At 36.4% G+C, this 27,460-nt stretch overlaps 1 protein-coding gene across 2 annotated transcripts in view; it reads left to right on the forward strand.

Annotated features, from left to right (window-relative positions):
* The window catches only part of MALRD1 (MAM and LDL receptor class A domain containing 1), a 715,118-nt gene that overhangs the window by 483,477 nt on the left and 204,181 nt on the right, over positions 1–27,460 (forward strand). For both annotated transcript variants that reach the window (XM_017869225.1, XM_017869224.1), the window contains exon 31: positions 6,477–6,638. In XM_017869225.1, coding sequence (XP_017724714.1) covers positions 6,477–6,638 — 162 coding nt within the window. The remainder of the gene's footprint in view (positions 1–6,476; positions 6,639–27,460) is intronic.

Raw genomic sequence — 27,460 nt, forward strand, 5'->3', positions numbered from 1 at the left:
TTTTTTGGACAGAGTCTCGCTCTGTCGCCCAGGCTGAAGTGCAGTGGTGCGATCTCGGCTCACTGCAAGCTCCACCTCCCAGGTTCATGCCATTCTCCTGCCTCAACCTCCCAAGTAGCTGGGACTACAGGTGCCCACCACCATGCCTGGATAATTTTTTGTATTTTTAGTAGAGATGGGGTTTCACCATGTTAGCCAGGATGGTCTCGATCTCCTGACCTCGTGATCCACCTGCCTCAGCCTCCCAAAGTTTTTTCCATATATCTTATTGGGGAAAAAAAGGATCTTTTTTCCATATATCTTATCTTTGCTAGAGAATATTGATACCATACGAGCTACCTGTTGCAGTTACCATTTGCTGCCTGACAAGCTACCCCAGAAGTTAGTGGTCTAGGCCACTGTTACATTTTGCTCACAATTTTTTGGGTAAGTAATTCAGGAAGGGCTCTTCTGGGCAGTTTGTCTCTGATGGCCTGAGTCGAACTGATAGGGTGGAGCTGGATAATGACATCCAGGATGACTTCTTCTCTTGATACTGTTTGGTCTTTCTGTCTTACTAGAGATGGTGTTTCACCCTCCAGAGTCCTCCATGTGGCTTGGGCTTTACATAACATGGCAGCCACAGGGTGGTAAGCCATTGTACACAGGACTGGCTACTACTAGAAAGTGTCCCCTGGCCCTCAGGAAAAATAGCAACCGTTACTTTGATTTAGCCTCAGATGTTCCATAATACCATACCTGATTCCTGCTAATGGCCAAGCAAATAACAAAGTCTAGACTAGACTTTCAATGGGAAAACATCACACGTCAAATGTAGAGAAGGTTGTAGGGTGACCTTTTTGGAGACAAACTAGCACACAAGCGTATTTACATTTTATTTTATAGCTCAATTTAATTTTATTTCTTAGGATCTTACACTGATGCTTCCAGTGGGCTCATTTTCTATTTAAAATTTTAATATATTTTAAAGTTTAAAAGCTGTGGTAAAAAATACGTAATAAAAGATTTACCATTTAAATGTATAATTTAATGGCATTAGGTATATTTGTATTGTTGTGCAACCACTGCCACCATCCATCTCTAGAACTATTTTTATCCAAAAAAACTAAAACTGTACTAATTAAAGAATAACACTCCATTTACCCCTTCCCCTAGACCATGGTAACTACCTTTCTCCTTTCTATCTCTATAAAAGATCTTTCATTTCTCTTCTAGGTACCTCATATAAGAGGAATCACATAGTATTTTTCTTTTCTGTGACTGGCTTATGTCACTTACCATAATGTCTTCAGTGTTCATTTTGTATTTTAATTTTAAATGAAAGTATTTTAAAAGTAAAACAGTCAACACATCTTAAGACTTTATTACTAATACCATAGAATTATAGTATTAATTTTATAAAATATCATGTATTTCTTTCATAGTATGTACATTCTCAAATAAAACTTACAGTGCACTGAGTAACATTTTCTAGTGTTATTTCTAGCTTATTTTAAATTCACTGGCCAGGTGCGGTGGCTCACACCTGTAGTCCCAGCACTTTGGGAGGCCGATGTGGGTGAATCACAAGGTCAGGAGTTCAAGACCAACCTGGCCAACATGGTGAAACCCCTGTCTCTACTAAAAATAAAAACTAAAAAAATAGCCGGACCTGGTGGTGGATGCCTGTAATCCCAGCCACTCGGGAGGCTGAGGCAGAGAATTGCTTGAACCTGGGAGGCAGAGGTTGCGGTGAGCCGAGATTGTGCCACTGCACTCCAGCCTGGGCGACAGAGTGAGACTCATCTCAAAAAAAAAAACAATTCACGAAAAAAGTGTATTTTTAAAAATAGTGTAAGGAATTAATTTCAATGGAAGTCTCTAAAATGTGTGAAATCACCATTTTCCCCACAAGATGTACTAAGTAGGGCATTTAATAGTCACCCACGAAACAGTAAAAACTGGGACAAATTCAAGCCCGTAAACTGCGCTCAGCACTCAGGTGAAAGAGGAGCCCACACATTTAGAGCATTAATTGGGAGCACAGCTGCATCTGTGAGGAAATACAGAGGAGCCACATGATTAAGAGCCTACCTACTGACCCCTGCACTTAGCAGCACATGCTGGCTGGATTACACCCCAAATCTTCAACGCCAAAGTGCTTTGCTAACATACCCTCCATCAAACCAAAGGCAAGAAGTCAGCTACAAATGAGGACCCTGAACAAAGCCTCAGTCCTCTGGAAACATCCAGAAAAGAATTTTAATGACTGTACTCAATCTACACTGAAGTTAAAGGAACATTTGCACACAGAAATAAAAAAGAATCAGTGAAAGAACTCTGGAAACTCAAATGACCAGAGTGTCTTCTGTTCTCCAAAGGACCGCACTGGTTCTCCAGCAAGCATTCTTAATCAGGTGAGATGGCTGAAATGGCACACATAGAATTGAGAATATGGGTAGAAACAAATATTATTGAGATTCAGAGGACATTGAAACCCAATCCAAAGAAGCTAAGAATAACAATTAAGTTATGCAGGAACTGACAGATGGAATATGCAGTATAAAAAAATAACCTAACTCACCTAATGGAGCTGAAAAGCACACTACAAGAATTTTATGATGTAATCACAAGTATTAGCACCAGAATAGAACAAGTTCAGGAAAAAATCACAGAGCTCGAAGACTGGCTTACTGAAATAACATAGACAAAAATAAAGAAAACAGAATAAAAAGGAATGAAAAAATTATCTGTGATTATGTTAAGAGGCCAAATCAATGAATAACTGGTATCCCTTAAAGAGACAGAGAGAAAGCAAGCAACTTGAAAAATTGCTTTCAGGATATTGTTAGTAAAAACTTCGCCAACCTCACTAAAGAGGCCAACATTCAAATTCAGGAAATGAAGAGAACCCCTGCAAGATATTACACATGAAGATCATCCACAAGACACAAAATCATCACCTTTTTTTTTTTTTTTTTTTTTTGGTGAAATAGAGTCTTGCTCTGTCGCCCAGGCTGGAGAGCAGTGACACAGCCTCAGCTCACTGCATCCTCCACCTCCCAGGTTCAAGCAATTCTCCTGCCTCAGCCTCCTTAGTAGCTGGGATTACAGGTGTCTACCACCACACCCAGCTAATTTTTCTATTTTTAGTAGAGATGGGGGTTTGCCATGTTGGCTAGGCTGGTCTCGAACTCCTGATCTCAAGTGATCTGCCTGCCTTGGCCTCCCAAAGTGCTGGGATTACAGGTATGAGTCACCACACCTGGCCATAATAATCACATTTCCCAAGGTCAAAATGAAAGAAAAAATGTTAAAGGTAGCTAGAAAGAAAGAGCAGGTCACCTACAAAGGGAACCTCATCAGACTAACAGTGAATCTTTCAGCAGTGAATCTTTTGCCCTCCACGCCAGAAGAAATTGGGGGCCTATATTCAACATTCTAAACACACACACACACACACACACAAAACAAAAAAAAATGCTACAACCAAGAATTTCACATACAGGCAAACTAAACTTCACAAATGAAGGAGAAATAACATCCTTTTCAGACAAGAAAATGCTGAGATGATTCATTATCAGCAAACCTGCCTTACAAGAGCTTCTGAAGACCATCACCAGCCACTATAGAAACACACCTTAGTACACAGACCAGTGACACTATAAGCAACCAGACAAACAAGTCTACATAACAACCAGCTAATGACATGATGACAGTATTAAATCCATGCATATCATGTTAACCTTGAATGTAAATGGGCAAAATGCCCCAATTAAAAGGCGCAGAGTGGCAAGCTAAATAAAGAAGCAAAACCAAGTGGTTGGCTGTCTTCAAGAGACCCATCTCACACTCAGTGACACCCATAGCCTTAAAATAAAGGAAAGGAGAAAAATCTACCAAGCAAATGGAAATCAGAAAAAAGCAGAGATTGCAAACCTCATTTCAGACAAAATAGACTTTAAATCAATAAAGATCAAAAAAGACAATGATAGTAGATATGGTAAAGGATTCAATTCAACAAGAAGACCTAACTATCCTAAATATATATGCACCCAGCACAGGAGTACCCATATTCGTAAAGCCAGTTTCTAGAGACCTATGAAGAGACTTAGACTCCCAAACAGTAATGGTGGAAGACTTCAACACCCCATTGACAGTATTGGACAGATAATTGAGGCAGAAAATTAACAAAGATATTCAGGACCTGAACTCAACACTTGACCAATGAACCTAATAGACATCTACAGAACACCCCACCCCAAAAACACAGAATATACATTCTTATTGCCAGATGGCACATACTTTAAAATTGACCACAGTTGTACATAAAAATAATCCTCAGCAAATTCCAAAAAAATGAAATTATACCAACCATCACAGCACAATAAAAATGGAAATCAGTGCCAAGAAGATCTCTCAATACAATGTATTTACACAGAAATTAAACAATCTGCTTCTGAATGACTTTTGGGTAATTAATGAAATTAAGGTAGAAATCAGGAAGTTCTTTGAAACTAATGAGAACATGCATGCAACATATCAGAATCTCTGGGGCACAGCTAAGACAGTGTTAAGAGGGAAATTTATAGCACCAAATGCCCACATCAGAAATTTGGAAAGATCTCTAATTAATAACCTCAAATAATTTCAAATTAACCATCGCGGTTGTTGATTGGTGGGACATCTGCGTAAACGTGTGAAAGTCCATGGAAAGGGATGACTAAGGCCAATACAGAGTGAGAAATGTAAACAAGCAAATATATGTGACTATTTTTAAATTAATAGGGGCAGCCTGGCTGTATGACTGCAAAATAGAAGAAAGGAATTAGAAGAGAATGTGAAATTGAAGGACATGGAAAGATGTGTAACTTTGAAGAAAATGAAGCTGTGGAATGTCAATAGCAGTGTTTGGATGAGGAGTTGAGATCATAAACAGAGATTAGCCTTAGGAAAGAGAAAAGTGACATAGTTTGAGATTGAGAGAATGAAATGTAAGAGAATTTATCCTGATTGGATAAGTATCTTTAGCGTCAAAGATAAAGTCATATATTAAGCAAGGCGGGACAGAGGGTGCAAGGATGATCACAGAGAATAAAAAAGGATGTAGAATAAATATTGTAGGGCTGTATATCAGGGAGTCACTTACACAGAACACTAGTAAAGAATGTGCAGGTGACATCATTCTAAAGAACACATAATGGCTATCTTTTATATCCATTGCAAGATTCTGAATTTTTACAGATGTGTTGGCTAAACACCAGCAGAACGGAATGTCTCATTTTTTATCCATATCATATCATAAAAACCTATTCTATATTATGTAACACTGGCATGACAAACACAAAAAAAGACACACATAGCCCATAAATAAGCATAGAAGAAGCAATATATAATATAGTCATATAGAATGAATGAAAGGAATGTACATGAATACAAGTGGTTGTAATTTGTAGGGGTAAGATGCAATAATGCTTGAGAAGTAAAATGCTAATATTTTATTTAAATAATCTCAGGGATCCAGAAAGTTTTGTATGGAAATATTAAAGCTTTGCTTGCTGTATATTTAGTATCTATTTTTACAGCAAGGCTTTTTTTCTGGTTACATTTCTATATGCTAACATTGGTTGTATGTTAAGGAAAAGTTGTGAACGAGAAGAAATTTTAAAAATAACACAAACTTTCTTTCTAAAAAGAAAGGAAAAGTAAATGATGACCTCAATTGATTCATACCGATTAAATCACCCTATCATTCTTTCTGTCTGTACAACACAGTCTGGTTTTACAGTGGGTACTCAAAAGTAATAACTGATGTACAAAAAAGAGAAAGAAAAATGAAAGCCTAGATCAGGGTATCATGATGGCACTTTTCACAGGTGACTAGAAATAGATACAGTTATTATCTATTAATTTTTCTCATTGTGAATAATTTAATTTTAAAGGAGTTATCAATCAACACTTTTAGAAGAGAATTTCTTTCTTTTTTAGTGACTAGCTCTGATATGTGATGCTGCAGTGACTGGTATGGTGTCCAAGATAATTTGTGTCCTATATAGTTTACTACTTCTCCCAAAGTGCCTTTTCTTTAGTAAATGACTTTGTGTCACTGATAGGCTATGCTATTCAAACATCAGAATAAAGGAAGGAAGTGAATTAAACATCCAGACAACTGAAGCTGTTTATTTATTTGACCTGAATAATCTTGTATTAGCATAATGTTATGTTCATTGTTCATGTGTAGACAGTTTTAACTATCATCTATAAATATTATTCATCAATGCATATAACTCCTTAATGGATAAGTGACAACATTCATACACTGCTTCTAGATCCTTCAATTAAAATATTATCAATGAGTACAAATGTCTTGATGCTGTAAATATATTTATAAAGAATTAGAATATGCAGATGCTAATTTTAAATGATCCCAAATATAGGGTAACAGCAAAGGTGATAGACATTTCCAGAAACTTCCATTAATATTTTTGCTTCCCCAGCACAGTATACAAGCACAACAGGAAGCTGCAATTTTGAAACAAGTTCAGGAAATTGGACCACAGCCTGCAGTCTTACTCAAGACTCTGAGGATGACTTGGACTGGGCCATTGGCAGCAGAATTCCTGCCGAAGCATTAATTCCAGACTCTGATCACACGCCAGGTATGTCTAGTAGCCATCCCTAGACCAAGAAATCCACTCATCTGGAAACCTGCTTTAACAATTTGTGTGAATTTCAGTGTGCATTTCTTATGTGTATGTGGGGACAGAGCTCAGTGGGTTTTACGGAAAGAGGGCTAGTCCCTTCTGTTGCAAACTCTGAATTACTAAATAGACCCAGAACTGACACTGCTACAACAAAGTAGCTCACCACTCATATTTTAAGAGACTCACAGATTTTACTCTACCCTAAGGGTGCCATTAAATTCCCCAATTGGGGGAGGGTAGGTGGGTGGCATTCAGATTAATGATTGCAATGTGCAAAGATACACAACTGGCAATGCTAAAAGTTATCCTGTTGTGACAATGGCCAGTCATAACAATGAAATGGCTGACCACCAATTTCCTTTCCATCATTTGGAAGTACAGGAGCCAAAGTGTAAAATGCTAAGTGGTGATGGAATGAGTGAGTATCGCACAATCTTCACAAGTTTTGCTTTCTGCCCTGTGATTTCAGATTATGCAATCTTTAATGGCTTTACAGTTAATAGACTCAAAGTAGGAGTAAGCTTGTAATCTTATTTACTCTTACAAAGAAGTCCTACTGACTCAGAATTTATCTTAGAAATCTAGCTTTTATTAGGGATTAAAAAAACTAAGATATTTGTGATGGCTAATTTTATTTGTCAATTTGGAGGTGTTTTTGATAAGATCAACATTTAAATTGATGAGCTTTGAGTCAAGTGGATTGCCCTTCATAATGTGGCCTCCTCCAATCAACTGAAGGCCTGAATAGAAAAACAAAACAAAACACCAGCCTATGCAGCAAGAAGGATCCCCAAGAGAATGTCTTCAGATTTCATCTGCACCATGGGCTTTCATGGTTTTCCAGCCTGACAGTCCACGCTGCAAATACTGGACTTGGCAGCCTTCATAACTTCATGAGCCAATTCCTTATAATAAATCTCTATATGTACACACATCCTATTGATTCTGTTTCTTAGGAGAACCCTAATCAATACCATATTCTTCAAAACAGTTGAAACATATGCACAGTAGAAAAGAATAAGATTATGTGAAATTTAAGTAACTTTCAAAAGATTGCCCTAGCCATTATGTGACTAGTGAAAAGAGCATATTAATTTTATTATTTATATGTTTCAGACTGATTGAATGTATCATGCTATTTAATTACAATATGGGCATTCACTCTTGTTTTAAAGATTTTTCTCTAATTCGTTTTATATGGTGAATCACATGTGTTGATTTGCATATGTCGAACCAACCTTGCATCTTAGGAATGAACCCTACTGGATTGTGGTGAATTAACTTTTTGATATGATGCTGGATTTGGTTTGCTAGTATTTTGTTGAGGATTTTTTATGTCTGTGTTGATCAGGGATATTAGCCTGTGGTTTTCTTTTTTCACTGTGGCTTTGCCAGATTTTAGTATCAGGGTAATGCTGGCTTCATAGAATGAGTTAGTCCCTCCTCCTCGAATTTTTAGAATAGTGGAATTGTCACCAGCTCTTCTTTATATGTCTGGTAGAATTAATCTTTAAATTGAATATACTCCCTTTGACTTGTCACATTGTATCTCCCTTTTCTTTCACAAGTTTTTGTTTCCCTTAAAAACATGAAGTTAATGTATACTAGATTATAAGTTGAACAGGATAGAGAATCAAGAAACTAAGGTCAGTAATTATAAGGATTTGGTTTATAACAAAGGTAGATATTTAAAATAGTAGGAAAAAGGTGGATGATACAGGATGGTGCTGGCATATCTGGTTATCCACCTGGAAAGACTTAAATTAAATCCAAGTTTTATATCATATGCAGCAATACAATCTAGATAAAGACTTAAATGTAACAAATAAAAACAAGAAAATCCTTGCAAGAAAACAGAGAGTAAACTGTGTGTAATTTACAGCAGAATATTTTATAACCTCCCAAACCCAATTTAGAAAGGATTTTGGCCTCTTTGACATAGAAGTCAACTTTTAAAACCTGGAAGTCAGCTTCTAAACCCAATTTAGAAAGCATTTTGGCCTCTTGCACATAGAAAGGCCAACACATAATGACTTATATGAGGATATTTACATCAGCATTGCTTTTAGCAGAAATAATGGGAAATAAATGAATGCCTATTATATGATCATTTATGTGTTCCTTCCTTCATTCACTTAGCTATTTGTCAAATGCCAGGCACTTGGCCAGGTCCTGTGGATGCATCAGTGAATAAAACAGGCATAAATCCCTGTCACAGTAGAGCTTACATTACAGAAGGAGGAAAAAGATAATGGGTAAACATAATAAATAAATAAATTAGATGGCTTATTAGAAGTTAAGGGGAGAAAAGGGAAGGAATAGAGTACATAGGAGTGTGAAAGACAGTAAATAGGTGTGTGCCTTGGAGTTGGGAGGATGGCCATGTAAATAGGCTGATCAAATTAGACCCTGCATAGAAACGCCATTCAACAAGAGACCTGAAGGAGCTGTGAGGAAGTGACCTGTGGTTACCTAAGGAAAGAATGTTCCAGAGCTAGATCAACCTGTGTTTGGAAGGTGTCTTAACCCAGTTGCTAATGACATTTGGGGCAGTCTAATTAATTAGGGGTTTGACCTGTGCAATTGTAAGATGTTTAGCAGCACTTGAGGCCTCTACCAACTAGTTTTCAGAAGCACTCCTCTTTCTAATCATAATAAAGCCAAATGTCTTTAGAAATTGCCCCTGTTGAGAACCCAGAGAAACAGCCTGGAAGCCAAGGTAACTTGTAAAATCTACAACATGCAATATTATGCAGACACTAAAAAGAATTTAGTCATGTATAGTCGATTTGAAAGGATTTCCAAATGATAGTATTGAAGGAGTAAAGCAATATGCAAAATGTTAAGATAGTGTGATCTAGTTTTTCTAAAGCAGACAACTAGTACCCCCTTATTGTGCATATGTATAAATCTGTGCATAGATATTTCTATGAATGGCTGTAGCCATGGAGGAGAGTATAAAAGGATACATACTTGTTTATTAACATAGATTACTTGAATGGGTGACAGGGTTAAAGTAGAGAAGAGGAAGAAATAAACTCAATATAAAAAGAAACAAGGCCGGGGACAGTGGCTCGTGCCTGTGATCCCAGCCCTTTGGGAGGCCAAGGCAGGAGGATTGCTTGAGCCCAGCAGTTTGAGACCAGCCTGGGCAACATGATGAAACCCCATCTCTACAAAAAATAAAAAATTAGCCAGGTGTGGTGGCATGCCTATTGTCCCCACTGCTCGGGAGGCTGAGGCAGGAGGATGGCTTGAGCCCATGAGGTTGAGGCTGCAGTGTCGTGTTTACTCCATTGCACTCTGGCAAGACTCTGTCTCAAAAAAAAAAAAAAAAAAAAAAAAAAAAAAAAAAAAAAAAAAAAAAAGAAGAAGCAAATAACAGGAATTGTACCTGAAAAGAAAATCCAATATACATGGTGGTAGCACATTTGTGCGCTTATGAAAAATGTGGTGAATATGGTTAAGGTTTGTCCTACTGAGTGGTCTGGAGACGTGTCGCATTGTCCCTTTAATATTTAACTTTTTCTTCAGTGTTTCGTATTTATTCAGATTACATTACCTAAGAAATCTTTTTCTAAATTTTTTAGAATATAAATAAGCAGAAAAAACTTTTCTAGTAACCTCAGAGTAATGATAAAGCCATCAATAAGCTTCATGTTTGTTCATACTCCCATTCTTTCTTAATGTATGCATTTTCAAAGAGAAATAGTTTCTTGTTGATTTTGTAATTCTAAAAATATAGTGTAAACAAGGTTATATGTAGTGAAATTACTTGCACAGCATAGTTTTATAGTATTTTACTTTTTGAATATATCAAAATTTACAAAATCTAATTATAAACATTATTTTCTCCATTATGATAAATATCACAACAACGAATTGACATTTAGATGGAACTTTTTTACTTCTGTAATTCCCGAAGATGAATATATGGGATTTTTTGAGAAAATATGAGAAACAAGCCAATTTTCATTTATTCTGCTTAGATCTAGACAATAACACGTGGACACAAATGCCTGTGAGTTCGTTAGATATTGTCTGCCACAATCTTCCCTTATGCTAAGACAGTATTTGAAAACTACAGAGCATGTCTTCTGCTACAATAAGACTAAAGGTAAAAAAACTGCAGGCTCAGTTGAGGACAAGATTAAAGTATAGTCAATAGATATGAGAAAGTTTACATCTGTTGTTCAAAAAGAAAAACACGAGTGATCAATGGATACCTTTTAATGGAAACATTAAAGACTATTAATAAGAGTATTAATTTTCTTTTTTGAACTTTTAGAGCTTGTGTATGTTCATTAAAGACCACATGCAAGTTTTGAATCTGGTTGTTTATGTAATGTTATATACAAGCACTGTTGTCCGCAGATTTTAAAAAAAAGCAATAATTCTGACAGAACACTTTATTATCCTCCTTATTAATCACTACTTGAGACAGTATTTTTACAGAGTGCTGTCTTCAAAGCAGCCTGATTATATCATTCTTGATACACTAATACGGCTGAATGAGACTGTTTAGGCATCTCTGAGATAATGGGATGCTGAATAAATTGTAAGGACATTAATTAATTTTGACCCTCTGGGAAAAACAAAATTCTTTATGGGAAGGCCAACAAATTCAATGAGCCTATGGTCTGTTTCTACGCATCGCAACATAGTTGTTAATTAAAATCGTATTTATGGAGTTTTGCACTTATTGTTATCAAGACAAAGAATTAGATACATAAGGGGGCCATTTTCAATGCCCATCACAGGGCTATTTATGAGCCTTTTTGGAGACATTGGCGAAGCTGGAGAGAGAAACTACAAACATCAATCCACTCTCTGGTCTACACATGAATAGTGTTTAGACTTAATGTATACAAGATTGAATGGCAAGAGTGACATTTATGTAGCATGAATTCATGAAGGCGTAAGGCACAAAGCTGCTGCTGTCTCTTTTTTTCCCTTCATAACTTTATGCTCTCTTTAATGATATAATTGGCCATCTCCACAATTAGACTATCAACTCCAGTAAGACAAGTGTCACATGTTTTGCTATTGTGACATCTCCTCTAGCATTTAAATAAGTCTGAATTGCACCTGATAAATACTTTTGTAGGTTACTTGGAACTATCCCCTACTATATTTATTGACAGTGAACTATTTTGGATTACTTAATGCATTAAGCATTTCCTGAGTGCCTGCTAAATACCATTCATTGTGTTGGGAACTGAGAATATGAATTAACTAAATGTTTGGTAAGTAACTAAGAAATCAAATATGCTGACTGATACAGCATACATGCTTACTATCATGCATTTCTATACTAACCACTCAAGGTCAAAAAATATCCCCAAATAATCTTAGCAAGCTAACGCTCTCATGTATAATAGCAATTTAAGACATATAGTATTCAATAAATACAACTCAATTTGATATTTGGTTGATAGTGTCCTACAGGTAACGCAGATGATAACTGTACTTCCTATGGGCAGATAGGACAGACATTATCATTCTGATATCAGAGATGAGGAACACAGATATTAAATGATTTTTCTCAACCTGTAAAATGAGTAACAAAGCCAGAGTGGAAACCCTGGTGTATGGATCCTAATCCAAGCCCTTTTCCAGGACATCACTATAGTGCGTTCCTTCCTTATATATAGCTCTACCTGAATCCCCTTAACCTTCATATTCAGGGCCACTAAACCTCGATTTCATTCTAGATTTATATCACCCTGGTCTCTGATCGAGTAGAGGGAGACTCCTATATTCATTTGCTTGGGAAGGCTGAACAGGGATATGGAGTTGGATATAAAAAAGCCAGCCCTCACTCACATGATTCCCAGACCATTATTCTTAGACTCACTTTGATCTTACTCACATGCACTTAAACACACACACACTTAAAGGCATACTTGCACACACACTCGTGCACAGAAACATACACACACATGTACAGAAACATATAATGCCTATATTGTAACACATATTTTAAAGATTAAACTGTTGGACAAGACATTTTTGAAGCATTACAAGAAAAGGAGAAGATGGGGAGGAGCTGGGGGGGAAAAGAGAAGGAGAAAGAGGCAGAGGAGGAGGAATAGGGAGAGGAATAGGAATAGGAGGAGAAATAGGAAAAAGGCAAATGGGATCAGAATGAATGGAGGAAGAACATCAGAAATCCTAAGTTAAGGAAAAATAGTTCACTATAGGTCTTCCCAAAGAAGCTACACGTATATACGGATATCTTAAGATCCAAGGACTGAATTGTGCTGCCTTCCTCCAGAATTCATATGTTGAAGTGCTAATCCTAGTGTGACTATTTGGAGATACTCTTTTTAGATAGGTAATTAAGGTTAAATGGGGTCATAAGAGTCCTAATTCAATAGGACGGTTGTCCTCATAAAATGAAGGAGAAACACCAGGAAGTACAGAAGAAAAGCCAGGTAAGGACACAGAAGACAGTCATTGCAAGCCAAGGAAAGAGGCCTCAGGAGAAATCAAATCTCTGGGCACCTTGATCTTGGACTTCCAGCCTTCAGAACTGTGAGGAAATAAATTTCTATCATTTACGTCACTAAGCCTCTGGCATTTTGTTATGGCAGCGCTAGCAAACTGATGAAAATGCTAAGAAAGGTTGTGAAGAACTCTTCAGGGGAGCTCACTCAGACCACTTGAAGGAATTGGGAAGTTGGCCCCGCTTCTCACGTTTCCCACCAATGATCACTGCTTCCAAACACAACTGCTCACATAAATGGCTTTTCCTCTCAGGATTAAGTCAGGGAAGGGCAGTCTAAAGAAATCTGGACATCTGCCTGGGGAAAGATAATCATGAGATAATTATAGCCTGAAAATTTGTCAGTGTCATAGTTGAGGTTACACAGGATCATCACAATAGGGAGTGGTTTTGAACCGTGGCTGCATATTCAAATCATCTAGGGACTTAATGAAAGTACTAATAGCTGGGTCCCACCCACAAAGATTCTGATTTAATTGGTCTATGCTGTAGACTGGGCATGAAGATTTTTAAGAATTCCGCATGGGATTCTAGTGTGTGGTGAAGGATGGAATGCCTGCCCTACAGGGAAGCGTGCTTGCCTGCATGCTCAACCTACGTCCAAAGCACCTGCTATTCATCCTCCCAATCAAAGAAGTCTGTTGGGAAAACGGTTATTTATTTTGACTATTGAAATTCTTTATTGTGTCCTAAGCAACGAAGACTTTCATTGACGAGCTTAAATAAACAACCAAGAATCACCACACATTTGAAGACAACTAATGTCATGAAAGAGAAAGTAGAGGATGTGAAAAGAACAGTTATCCCTGGAAGAAATAGAACTCAGCATAATGGACAAAAATTATATTTCTCATTGCTCTTTAGAGAACTGTCGCTGGGTTTATTATCCAGATATATGAGCCCAATCTCATTCAACTTCTGATGTACTTAGGATGAAAACTATCAGATGCACCTGTAGAAGGCATTGATTTGGAAGTCAGCATCAATCATACTTATCTAATGACACCAGTGTACCATACAAGTGCAAGCATTTTTATCATGATATTATAAATATTGGTGATATATATATCACATATATATATATATTCCCATATATACATATATATTCCAATGCAAATGTGTGTATATATTTAAGTAAATATTAACATAAAATATATTTTCTCTTGGTTAGATATTATAAGTGTCGTTAACTGTAATATGCTACTAATAAAAAAGAAGTCATTATCTGATAAAAATATATACTGAAGTATTTAAAGATGGTGCAATTTGGTACCAGACTTGCTTTCAAATAATTCTGTAGTATTGAAAATGTGGGTGGAAATATAGACAAAGCAAGATGGACCATGTGTATTAGGCCATCCTTGCATTGCTATAAAGAAGTACCTGAGACTGAGTAATTGATAAAAAGATTTAGTTGACTCATGGTTCTACAGCCTTTACAGGAAGAATAGTGCCAACACCTGCTTGGCTTCTGGGAAGGCCTCAGGAAGCTTGCAATTATGGCAGATGGTGAAGGGGGAGCAGGCACATTGCATGGTGAAAGCAGGAGCAAGAGAGAGAGTGGTGGGGAGAGGAGGTGCCACACACTTTTAAATGACCAGATCTCCAGAGAACTCACAAAGAGAGCACTGAGCCATGAGAGAGGGTTCTTCCGCCATGATCCAGTCACCTCTCACCAGGCCCCAACTCCAGCAATGGGGATTTCAGTTAAGCATGAGATTTAGGCAGGAACCAATATCCAAATGATACCACCATGTGTTGAAGATGGTTAAAGCTGGGTTTTGGGTAGGTAGGAGTTCATTAGTCTATTATTTCTACTTTGGTATAAATGTAAAAATTTTCAAAATAAAGATGTTTAGAAAAATGGTTCCCACAAAATATGAATGTGATCAAATCTAGTGAAAAAACCTAACAATATGAAACCTAGTGTGGAATTAGAACTGATTATTTAGAAGATATCAAGGGAGTTGTACATAAGATAGAAGACGAGAAATAATAGTATCTCTTCACTAGGTTTTTAAGTTGTACTGAAACATGACAAAGAATGTGATACATAAATTCTTCTTTCATTTAATATGATTTTTAAACAATACATTGGAATTTATTGTGATGCCAATTCAGAACAAATTTCTGTTTAATACTGGTTAGTGTTTGGATACTCAAGAGGAGTTAATTACTACGAATAGTCATGATAACAATAAATCCTGAGAGTGTTAAAGTGAAACATCTGCGATTCCTGTGATGCTTCAATCACCACATTGAAAACGTATGTGAATAAATGGAGGCGTTTTCACAGGTGGGTGACACAAAAGTAAAATAATGTACATTGGCATGATGAAAAAAGTGTTTCTTCAATCATTCATTCATCCAAGAAATATTTCTTGAAGTCCATTTTTTGAGGCACTCTTCTAGGTACTTGAAATATCTGTTAAATAAATCAGAGAAGAATCTCTGCCATCATGTGGCTGACATTGTAGCAAAGGGGGAAAGAAAGTCAATATGAAGCGTTATCAATCACAGATTTATATAGTTTGTTGGTTGTTGATAAGTGCTATAGGAAACAAAAGAAAAGTAGGAGTTTCTGGATGATGGTGGGAGAAGAAGAGTAAGTTAAATAAGATGTTACATGTAATTACTGCAATAAAGATGCTTTCATTAGTGTTTTAGTTTTCAAAGAGTTGTGGATGGATGGATGGATATGTGATGTGTGCTGAATAAACAAAAAAGTTTTTTTCAAACACAATGAGAAATTTCAGAATGATTTATAGGAAGAGAACTAACATTTATTAAATGTTTCCTGAGAGTCAGAAACTGAGAAAAGAATTTATGTATGTTGTCTCATTTAATATTTTAAAACACTGTGATGTAAAACATATGTTTTTAGAAAGGTTAAAAAGCTTTACCATGTCACATGGATGACTGAGCAGGTAGATTGGAATACCAAATTTTCTGACTCAAAACACTTTCTTCTGAACCTACACTGTCCAATGTGATAACAGCTAGTCACATGGAACTATTGAGCCCTTGAAATGTGGCTAGCAAAAATTGAGATGTGCTCTGTGTGTAAATTACAAACTTGATTTCAAATATGTGGTAACAAACGAAGAATATAAAATATTGTACTAGTAAGTTGTATATTGAGTATATGTTGAAATTATAACATTTTGGATATATTAGATTAAATAATTTACTACAAACTTACCTTTTTTACTTCTTAAAATGTGGCTACTAAATGTGCTAAAACTACATATGTGGCTCACATTGTTTTCATTGGACAACCCTGTTTAATACTACACTGCATAGGTAAAGAAGGCTTTCTTGTCTACCGAGTGAATAAAACACTGGAATTGACTAGAGAAATATTGAAAAAAGCTGTCCCTATATAACTTTGAAGATGAGTAGTCTTTTACTTATAAATTTACACACTTGCAGCAAGAAGTGGCAAAGATGGTCTATTTGACATCCAATTCACTTTAAGCCAAAAGTACTTTGGGGAAAAACAGAACAATGAAAAGCAAAGGGGTATAATTGTAACAATTTAGCCTAGTCGATTATCTTTATATTACATTATGTATATTAACAAAGTATATCCTAATAATTAAACATTATTAAAAGAAGAATGTTAGACAAATTATATTTAGCAGAGTTTATTTGCACAATGAATAATTCATTATCTGATTGAGTATAGCTAGGCATCTGCCTCATTTGGGCATGGTGTGATGAGTTGGCTGCCACTCATTGGCTGAAATTTGTCTGTTATACTCCTAAATTTAGTTTTGATTTATTTCTGTACTAAGTTAGGTTGCAGTTGGTTATCTAGGAACTCAAAAGTACAAAGAAGACTTCAGGGCAATGGCCTCTTGCTTATTTACTTTGACAATTCCCTTTTCTGGTCAGCCTCTCAATCTTGAGAGATTGATGCAAACCTTGGGCATTGATGCTACTGTTTTTCACCATCATAGTGGACATTTTTGGTCTCAGTATAGAATTCACTAGCTACAGCATCGAGTCAGCTAAATGATTATGTTCTCTTTGTGCTTTTGTGGTTCTAACCAAAGTGAGACCATTTGATACACAGTGAATGGCTACACACAAGCATTTAAGACTCTTGAGAGAATACAGTGTACCAGGGAGACTACTATGATGACTATCAGAAGGATAATACCAAGACACTGAAGTTTACTCCATAGCAGGAGCCCTATAAATCAAATGAATTAAAATCACATAAATCAAAAAATAAACCAGAAGAGAAATCTGCTTGTTTTAACCAAATAGCTTGTTGTTGAATTCTTGTAAATTAGTTTCTATACCAGATGTATGTATCCATGTGCAGCAAGAGGTGTTAGCTATTGCAGATACTCCCCACTGTTCAGCCAACAGGTAGTTCAAAGCAATCTTGCTATCTAAAACAACCTTATCAAGAGAACTTAAAGAAATGTACTGGGCAGCCATAGCGTTTGTAGTATAGTCAGCTCTATCAGTTAATATTTGAGATTGATTTCTAACCATAACTTTATTATATTTATGCCCAGCCAGGAAAGGAGTGTTCTACCCAAAGATGCTCATTTACAGCTATTAACACCTGCTAGAAAAATCTTATTTATTTTACAGTGAAAATTGAAATGTATAGATCAATGATCAGTTTCCAATTGATTGTGGAGTGAGTGGTGCCATTAAAATCCCTAACCCAGATTGGCCATGTCAAAAAAAATTCCATTTTTGGGACATGGAATTGCTATGCATATGGCTGATTTTTAAATTCTCTACAAATAAAGATATATCTTCAAGGGCCACAACAGACAGTTCCCTTTAAGATGTCTTGTGATTTAAGGGTCACTAGTAGGAAAGCACTAGTAAAATTTATCCAAGATTTTATTATCAAATCATTGCATGGTCAGAGACCATCAACAATTAGGGTATATATTTGTCTACAAAATGTCAAACTATCTTTTGTTGCTCTTACTTAATTTCTGGCAGAATTAACTGCAAAACCCTCACTATATGTTTTGCCTACTGTTAGCTTTAAACAAGGAATATGAATATGTGAATCTAAAAGTCTAACCCTATAGAAGAACCAAATCTACAATATGAGAAAATGGTCACATTTGGAATATCAGTAAATTTTGTTTTAGTGTGAAATGGAGGATCTCTAAGATCATGTAGGGATATTGGTTTAACATGACATAGTCAACATTCAGTTAGGTTTTCTACAGAAGTTATCAACTGTGAAATCTGGATTTTGGCATTTTCTTACCATTTGTAAACAGAAAAGAAACACAGAGAAAAAATAAAAAAGACAAAGTTTTCATAATGAGAGCGGGGAGAAGTTTTGATCCTTGTTTTGGGAAAGTTGGCCACATCTAGGATGTCATCTTCTTCTGAAGAGAAATCTCTTTGGTCAGTTTTGCCTTGAGGTCTCCAAAAGATGTGCAGTCTTGGAGGAGTCCTCTTGAGTTGAGAGATGTGAAGCCAAGACTGAAGATTATAAAGTTTTGCTGCAGTATGACTGCTTAAAAGAGCTTGGTATCATTCCTTCCAGTGGGGCTCAGGGGCAGTCTTTCCCTAGTGTCATTTCCAATCGACCCATTCTCTGTGGCCTAGATCATGAAAAATGTGGTTATCATCAGTTGGTGGGTCACAAAGGGCTTTCTTTTTTTTTTTTTTACATGGTAAACATATACTCTGGCATGATACATTAAAACTTGGCAATATTTGGTCATTTATAAGAACGGGAGGTACAGGTAGCTCTATTATTATGGGTAAAGGCCTTCCAGTGACTATTTTATAAGATTTCATAATTGGTGTTTTCCAGGGGCAGTGGATCTTATTTCCATCAAGGACAGCAGTAATACATTTGCCCAAGGCAATCCAGTCTATTCAGTTAGTTTTGCATAATGCCATTGTGTTTGTAATATCTTATTTAACTCTTTGATGATTTGCCCGTTGAAATGAGTGCCTCCATCACTGGAAATACAGGAATACCCCATAAAAGAAAAACATTTATAATGATCTCTTAGTTGACTTTCCCATACAGGAAAGCTTCTGTCTAACCAGGAAACATACAAACTACAAGAACACATTGATATCCCTTCAATGGGATAGGTGGCAATTGAGTGAAATCCATTTGTAAAAGTTTAAATGATTTATTGGTAGAAATGTCACACCTAAAGAGTTGATTGTGTTCCCAGAATTATGGGTTTGACAAACCAAAAAATGCTTACAAATCATTTTAGCAATTTTAGGCTAGTCACTCCGATTTTTTTTCATAATTTAAGTCATTTTGAAATTTCCATAATGATTGGTGGAGTCCATAGTTGTAAATAATGGAAGATTTAAGGACTCAGGAAGGACCAAGTAGTCATCTGGGTCCTCCATGGGTGTACAATTAACACTGAATTTACTTACTTTTAAATAACACATTTGTTTCTTCATTTCAGTTGTATAGCACTGTTTATTAAATAGGTTGTTATAGATAATTTGACTTGGGTCAGTCTTACTGTGTTCACTTAAATTGCACATATGATATGGTTTGTATGTTTGTCCCCTCCAAATCTCATGTTAAAATGTAATCCCCAGTGTTGGAGACGGAACCTAGTGAGAGCTGTTTGGGTCATGAGGATGGATTCCTCATGAACGGCATGGTGCTCCACCTCTGGTAATGAGTCCATATGAGAGCTCATTCGTAAAATGTATCTGGGACCTCCCCCTTCACTCTCTTGCTTCCTTTCTCACTGTGTGATACAGCAAGTCCCCTTTTTCCTTCTGTCATGACTATAAGCTTCCTGAGTTCTCACCAGAAGCCAAGCAGATACTGGTGCCATGCTTATACAGCCTGCAGAGCCATGAGTCAAATAATTTTTTTTTTTTAATAAATTGTCCAACCTAAGGTACTCATTTATAGCACTGCAAAATTAACACAGTATCTTAACAATTTCAGTATTGGCTGACTTACCACGAAAATCTACAACAGTATTTCCTTGGCATTCAAATTAATTCTTCTACTTGATGTTGGGTTAGCAATTTAAGTGCCAATCAGTTTCTACATTAAAATTCTGGGAATTCCTATCTAGTCAAATAGTGGGATCTTACAGTTATCAGAAACCTGTTATATTATATGATATGTTATTAATATGTGTTTAGTATTGCATTAATAAGGTTTAGTATCACTTATTATTTGACAGTGTTTCCCATGCCATTTAACATGTTAGATAAGCCTAATTAGTTTTACACCTCTCTTTAAATAAAGAGAAAGAAAGAAAAAAATTCTTTTGAGATATTTCTATGGCCTGTAGGAAAACTCCCTAAGTTAGTTCAAAGTCAAAAGATCCTAATTTAGATTTTGATTTTGGGAAGTCATGAAAAATAAGAGGTTTTAAATACTTGATTAAAATAGGATTACGGGGCACTGTGAAACAATGCTTACTCATTTAGCTAGAGTGATAATTAAAATACTTAAAGACAAATACAGAAAGGTACATAGTTATAGGAAAGAAAAACCTTAGTTCATTTAGTAAAGAGAACTCACTTTTCTTAAGAAATGAAAGATCCTTTACAGACTGCATGAAGCGTAGGAAATTATCTTGGTAAAACACAGAATATTTGTTTCCTAGGTCAATTATCTAAAAGGAAAGCCTTTCACAATTTTCTACTAAAAGCAGACCAAGACTCCAAGTAAACCTTGTTGTTTTAACACAGAGGATCAAATTCTTGTTTTGTATCAGCATACTTTTGATATAAAACCTTAATTTTTTGGAGACTTAAAAATGATTCCCTATTAATTGCGGACAGTTTGATCACACATAAAATATCTGTTCATTCCTTCTACAACACCCTTACATCCATTCAGTTTTGTTTTATACTGTTTCTTTTCCCATTTTGAAACAGCCATTTCTTATGCTTTAGGACAAAGAAATATATATATATTTTATTTAACAACAAAACACAACTTTATACTTTATAGCTTTTCTTACCAAAAACATAGCTTGTCATCTTTATATATTTGAATTTAGAATGGTTTTTCTCATTATTTCTAGTAATTTTAGTTATATGTATGAATTCAAATAATGAACTCTTAGTGACTTTAATTTACAGGGAACACTAGGAAGCAAGCAAGCAACTGAGGTATATCACACCAGCTTTCTGTAGATTGGCAAATCTATGAATCATTTCTAGAAACGTGCTTTTTCATAATACACTTTTTTTGGTATGACACAGAACATGTGTACTAACAGTTTAAACTACCTTTAGTCTCTGTAATGAGAAACTATAGAAGAGGCAACATTTTATGTCTGTCCTTACAGAGTTTTTTTTTAGTAGGTCACTTTAAGTGGTTGTTTGTACAGATTTAGCCTCAACTTACTCTTTTTTTTGTTTTTTTTTTCCCGGGGTGTGGTGGGCGCCGGGGCAGGAACGGAGTCTGGCTCTGTTGCCCAGGCTGGAGTGCAGTGGTGTGATCTCGGCTTACGGCAAGCTCTGCCTCCCGGGTTCATGCCATTCTCCTGCCTCAGCCTCCCGAGTAGCTGGCACTACAGGCGTCCGCCACCATGCCTGGCTAATTTATTTATTTATTTTTTTAGTAGAGACAGAGTTTAACCGTGTTAGCCAGGATGGTCTCGATCTCCTGACCTCGTGATCTGCCCGCCTCGGCCTCCCAAAGTGCTGGGATTACAGGCGTGAGCCACCGCGCCCAGCCAACTTTCTCTTCTTGATGATAAAAGAACGTTAAAACCAGCTGGTATAGGAAGGACACCATTCTCCTGGGAATTTTAGATTACTTACATCTATTTAATTCACTTGTTTTAATGATTATGCTTGGATTGCTTATGAAGATGAGATATTAAACAACTAGCCATCATCGTAAGTTATTTTCCTTGCTGACAAATTTTGTAATATAGAGACAACATAAGCTTGTTTTACTAATAAACCTAGGCAGAAAAAGTTGTGCATCTGAATTATATATAGTGTTGAGAAATCTGGAGATGTACCTGCTTTAATCAAACTCACACACTTTATTTATTTATTTATTTATTTATTTTTTGAGGCGGAGTCTCCCTCTGTCGCCCGGACTGGAGTGCAGTGGCCGGATCTCAGCTCACTGCAAGCTCCGCCTCCCGGGTTTACGCCATTCTCCTGCCTCAGCCTCCCGAGTAGCTGGGACTACAGGCGCCCGCCACCTCGCCCGGCTAGTTTTGTAGTTTTTTAGTAGAGACGGGGTTTCACCGTGTTAGTCAGGATGGTCTCGATCTCCTGACCTCGTGATCCGCCCGTCTCGGCCTCCCAGAGTGCTGGGATTACAGGCTTGAGCCACCGCGCCCAGCCAACAGAGCTCTTTTACAATTTGATTTTGACAATCTTGTAAGGTGGTAGAAAAATATCACACATACATAACATACAGACAATTAGACAAAAATATATAGACAGACACAAACCTTTCTTATAGCTTTTATTTGAAAATTTAAACCATGTTTCAGGTACAATAATATGAAACTCACTAATTTAAAGATCTGGAGTCAAATTTTTTATACATGGAACAAGATTGCTTTCCTAGATGACTAAATATTCTACTAATATTTGTGGGAAAACTTTTTTTTCATTTGCTCAATTTTCAAATATCTTCTCCTCCTCCTCCTCTTCCTCTTCTTCTTCCTCTTTCTCTTCTTCCTCCTACCACTCTTCTTCTTCCTCCTCATCTCCTCCCTCCCTCCCTTCCTCTTCCTTCTTCTTTGTTCTTCCTCTTCTCCTTCCCCTTCTTCTCCTCCTCCTCCTTCATTATTATCATTTTCTCTATTCTTGCATTTTAAAATGATACCTATGAGGTCCTACAGAAGTCAACGTTAAATGTTTATATCTTAAAGTCACAGAACTTAAATTTTAGGCTTAAATACTGTAGTCTGCCTAAACCAAGAAAGAATGGCATAGTTAAAAGCCTAGTTAAGACAAGATGGCCACGGCAAGTACTTAAAACAAAAGTAAGGCTTTTTAGTTGACTGAGTAATTCCAGTGGGTGAAGCAGGATTGAATAGAAAAACAATTAATTCTGACAAATGTTTTCTGAAAAGATACAAATATCAATTGGATAGATTAAAACCATAGACTTTGGGGGGCTTGACTTGAAACTCGCACCACAGAAATATGTTTTTTTTTTTTTTTTTTGTGTCTAAGGGATTGGTTGGTTATTGTCCTGGGAGTCAGCCCTTAAGTGCTTTTTCTAGTAGGGAAACATTCCAGGCCAATGTGAGTGCATTCATCAGATGACTGGTGAAAATATGGGCAGCTTCTTTTTTTTTTTTTTTTTTTTTTTATTTTATTATACTTTAAGTTCTAGGGTACATGTGCATAACGTGCAGGTTTGTTACATATGTATACTTGTGCCATGTTGGTGTGCTGCACCCATCTTCCAATAGCCTGGCTGTTTACAGTAAAGGCAGAAATCTCAGGGCACAGGGTTCTAGTTTGAAATCTCTCAGTTTGGGTTTTAAAATACACACAAGGAGGACCTCTTAGTCCCATAGATACAAAGACGTGCATCATGCCTTTTCTAAAGAGTTTTCTCACTGTAGCCAATGTAACTCTAAGTTACCTTTGGTAAAGTTCACCCAATTCTGTAGAGAAACACAGATTCTAGGTCCATAGTTCTTATATATGAAATCAGCTGGTGTTCTAGATGGGGGAGTTCTAGATACCTTGGATACAGATGAACCTACAATTTTATGTAGTAACCTTACCTATTGGATCCAGTCTAGTTTTGTTGTGAGGTTCAGTATGAACCTGGGCACAGTCATATCAAATAATTGTTCAAATAAAATCAGGGAGCTCAAACCACAAATTTGAGGAGCTCAAATCTAAGAGAGAACTCACCCACAACCTTCACTTGTTGCAAGAGAGCAATGGACATAATGGACTCAGCGAGTACTTTTACTTGGTCACTTGGCGCTTCTGAGGGTCATGGGAGGTTTCCTCCACATCCCACTTCTAACACCAAACTGTTAATTTAGACAAATTAAATTTAGCAGAGTTATTTTTGCAGATATGATTTATAAATCAGGTAGCACTCAGAACCAGAAAAGGTTCAGAGAGCTCTGCCTGACTTTGAGCAAGTTTTTATGAGCGAAACACAGAAGTGCTTTAGGGAATCCCCTGATTGGCTATACTGCTAGGTATCTGCCTTGTTTCGGAATGTTGTGATTAGTTGCCTGCCTATGACTGGCTGAAGCTCTGCTGTTTGTTATACTCCTAAGTTTTATTCTAGTTTGTGTACATACTAAGTTAGGTTGTAGCTTGTTTTGCAGAAATTCAAAGAGACAACCTCAGGCTAATGGCCTCCTGCTAATTTAATTTAACAACATTAACATGGCAATCTGAATGTATCAGCAATTTCAATGTCCATAAAGAACTGTCTTCTGAATTATTGTGCAGATATTATCGTTTCTGTTTTATAATTTCCATAGAGGAAGACCAATGACTTTCTTAATTTTATATTTTCTTTATCTTTTATATGTTTTTCTTTTTCTTATATAATGTCAAAGTTGATATTTTATTATTTTTTGAAATTACAGAGTCTCTACTGACCTGTGAGATAGTATTTATGATAGTGCAATAACATCTCTATAAATGACATATGTTTCCTTCGTAATTAATTATACAAAATCATCCAGATCTCTATTTCCAAATTTTGTATTAATTGTTACAGGCTCTGCATTTTCAGGTAATGGTGTGAACATTTTTTTTCATAAATACTAAAATGCAATTATCTTTGTCAGCAGAAAGATACTTTTCTTAATAAAATGTTTAGTTGTTTTACCAACAGTCATGTTCTGAAACTTCCTAAATGGAACAAACTTTGACTTACTACATAATTAGTTTCAATTTTAGTGGCAATTGCCATGCATGAATCACTCACAACCACTATGACAATTATGACCATCAGCACTGCCAGTGCAACACTAGTCATAAGGTTGATTTGCTTTAGATGTTTTGCTTTTACAATGAATTAGAGAGCATTATCCCTATAATGTTTGGTGTATGTAATGCAGGATCTCACTTTTTAATGATGTATGAATGTATCTCGGGTTATTTTAAAAGCTTTCTCTCTTTTTGTCTCTTTTCTTTGGCTGCCATAGAAATATCCCCTTCATGTTTACCATTACTTAAAAAATGTATATACATATTCTAATTTTTTGCATTGTCAACATTTTTCTTCAGCTTAGTAAAGTTTTGCATAATAGCATTTATCTACACTATGAATATTAGTTTTTTTTCTCATTTTCTTCTATTGTTGCCTCCTATTTTTCCTTTTCCTTTGACTTTTCTTCTGTTATGCCACCAGAACATATAAACATGAGGTGAAAGGAGATTTTATCAAGGAAAATGACAAACTATTAGTATAAAATGAATAGTTATTAATATTACTAATATTTCCTACACTCATTATATACTTTGAAAAATCTTTAGTATCATCTTTTAAAAGTAATTTGGTTCTACGTGGGCACAGAGGCTTACACCTGTAATCCTAACACTTTGGGAGGCCATCGCAGGAGGCAGGAGGACTACTTGAGCCCAGGAGTTTGCAACTAACCTGGGAGACATCGTGAGACCCTGTTGCTATAATTTTTTTACTAAGGTAGCCAGGTGTGTATCTGTAGTGCCAGCTACTGGGGAAGCTGAAGTGAGAAGATTACTTGAGCAGAGGAGGTTGAAGCTGCAATGAGCTGTTATCACGCCAGTGCACTCTAGCCAGGGCAGCAGAGCAAGGTGCCTTCTCAAACAAACAACAACAAAAAACTGGTTCTGATATTTTCTAAATATTATATTTGTTCAATGATTAAGTAAATACTTTTATTTAGTTTGGAACAAAAGACTATTAAACGGTCTATTTCCACAGAAAACAAATGAAGAGGGGTTCTTACAGTTGCTATTGTTTACCTCTTTTTAAAGGAATAACGTATAACTAAAGGTAGATCATTGTTATGTCCACCTAAATAGAACATGTCTTGTTGTCAAAACTGATGTGACTCTTTGTAGCTACTATTCACTGAGTGTCAATCACCGTGCACTTGGCTCTGAACAGGCTTTTTCATTTAATCCTCACAACAACCTTGAGTCTTTCACAGAAGAGGAAATTGATGCGCTGAAAGGGTTACTAACTTTGCCCCAGCTACACAGAAGGCACTTATTGAACTTAGCACTGAAACTCATGTATATCTAAAGCAAAAGCCTGTATTTGTAACCACTGTCCTTTTTTAAAAATTTTTTTATTATACTTTAAGTTCTAGGGTACATGTGTACAATGTGCAGGTTTGTTACATATGTATACATGTGCCATGTTGGTGTGCTGCACCCATTAACTCATCATTTACATTAGGTATATCTCTTAATGCTATCCCCCACCCCTCCCTCCACCGCACAACAGGTCCCAGTGTGTGATGTTCCCCACCGTGCGTCTAAGTGATCTCATTGTTCAATTCCCACCTATGAGTGAGAACATGCATTGTATGGTTTTCTGTTCTTGTGATAGTTTGCTGAGAATGATGGTTTGCAGCTGCATCCACTTCCCTACAAAGGATGTGAACTCATCCTTTTTTATGGCTGCATAGTATTCCATGGTGTACATGTGCCACATTTTCTTAATCTAGTCTGTCATTGATGGATATTTGGGTTGGTTTCAAGTCTTTGCTATTGTGAATAGCGTCTGCAATAAACATACGTGTGCATGTGTCTTTATAGCAGCATGATTTATAATCCTTTGGGTATATACCCCGTAATGGGATGGCTGGGTCATATGGTATTTCCAGTTATAGATCCTTGAGGAATCGCCACACTGTCTTCCACAATGGTTGAACTAGTTTACAGTACCACCAGCAATGTAAAAGTATTCCTATTTCTCCACATCCTCTCCAGCACCTGTTGTTTCCTGACTTTTTAATGATTGCCATTCTAACTGGTGTGAGATAGTATCTCATTGTGGTTTTGATTTGCATTTCTCTGACGGCGAGTGATGATGAGCATTTTTTCATGTGTCTGTTGGCTGTGTAAATGTCATCTTTTGAGAAGTGTCTGTTCATATCCTTTGCCCACTTTTTGATGAGGTTGTTTGTTTTTTTCTTGTAAATTTGTTTAAGTTCTTTGTAGGTTCTGGATATTAGCCCTTTGTCAGATGAGTAGATTGCAAAAATTTTCTCCCATTCTGTAGGTTGCCTGTTCACTCTGATGGTAGTTTCTTTTGCTGTGCAGAAGCTCTTTAGTTTAATTAGATCCCATTTGTCAATTTTGG

Source organism: Rhinopithecus bieti, unplaced genomic scaffold (assembly GCF_001698545.2).
Source record: "Rhinopithecus bieti isolate Rb0 unplaced genomic scaffold, ASM169854v2 scaffold_3043, whole genome shotgun sequence".
Classification (NCBI taxonomy): domain Eukaryota; kingdom Metazoa; phylum Chordata; class Mammalia; order Primates; family Cercopithecidae; genus Rhinopithecus; species Rhinopithecus bieti.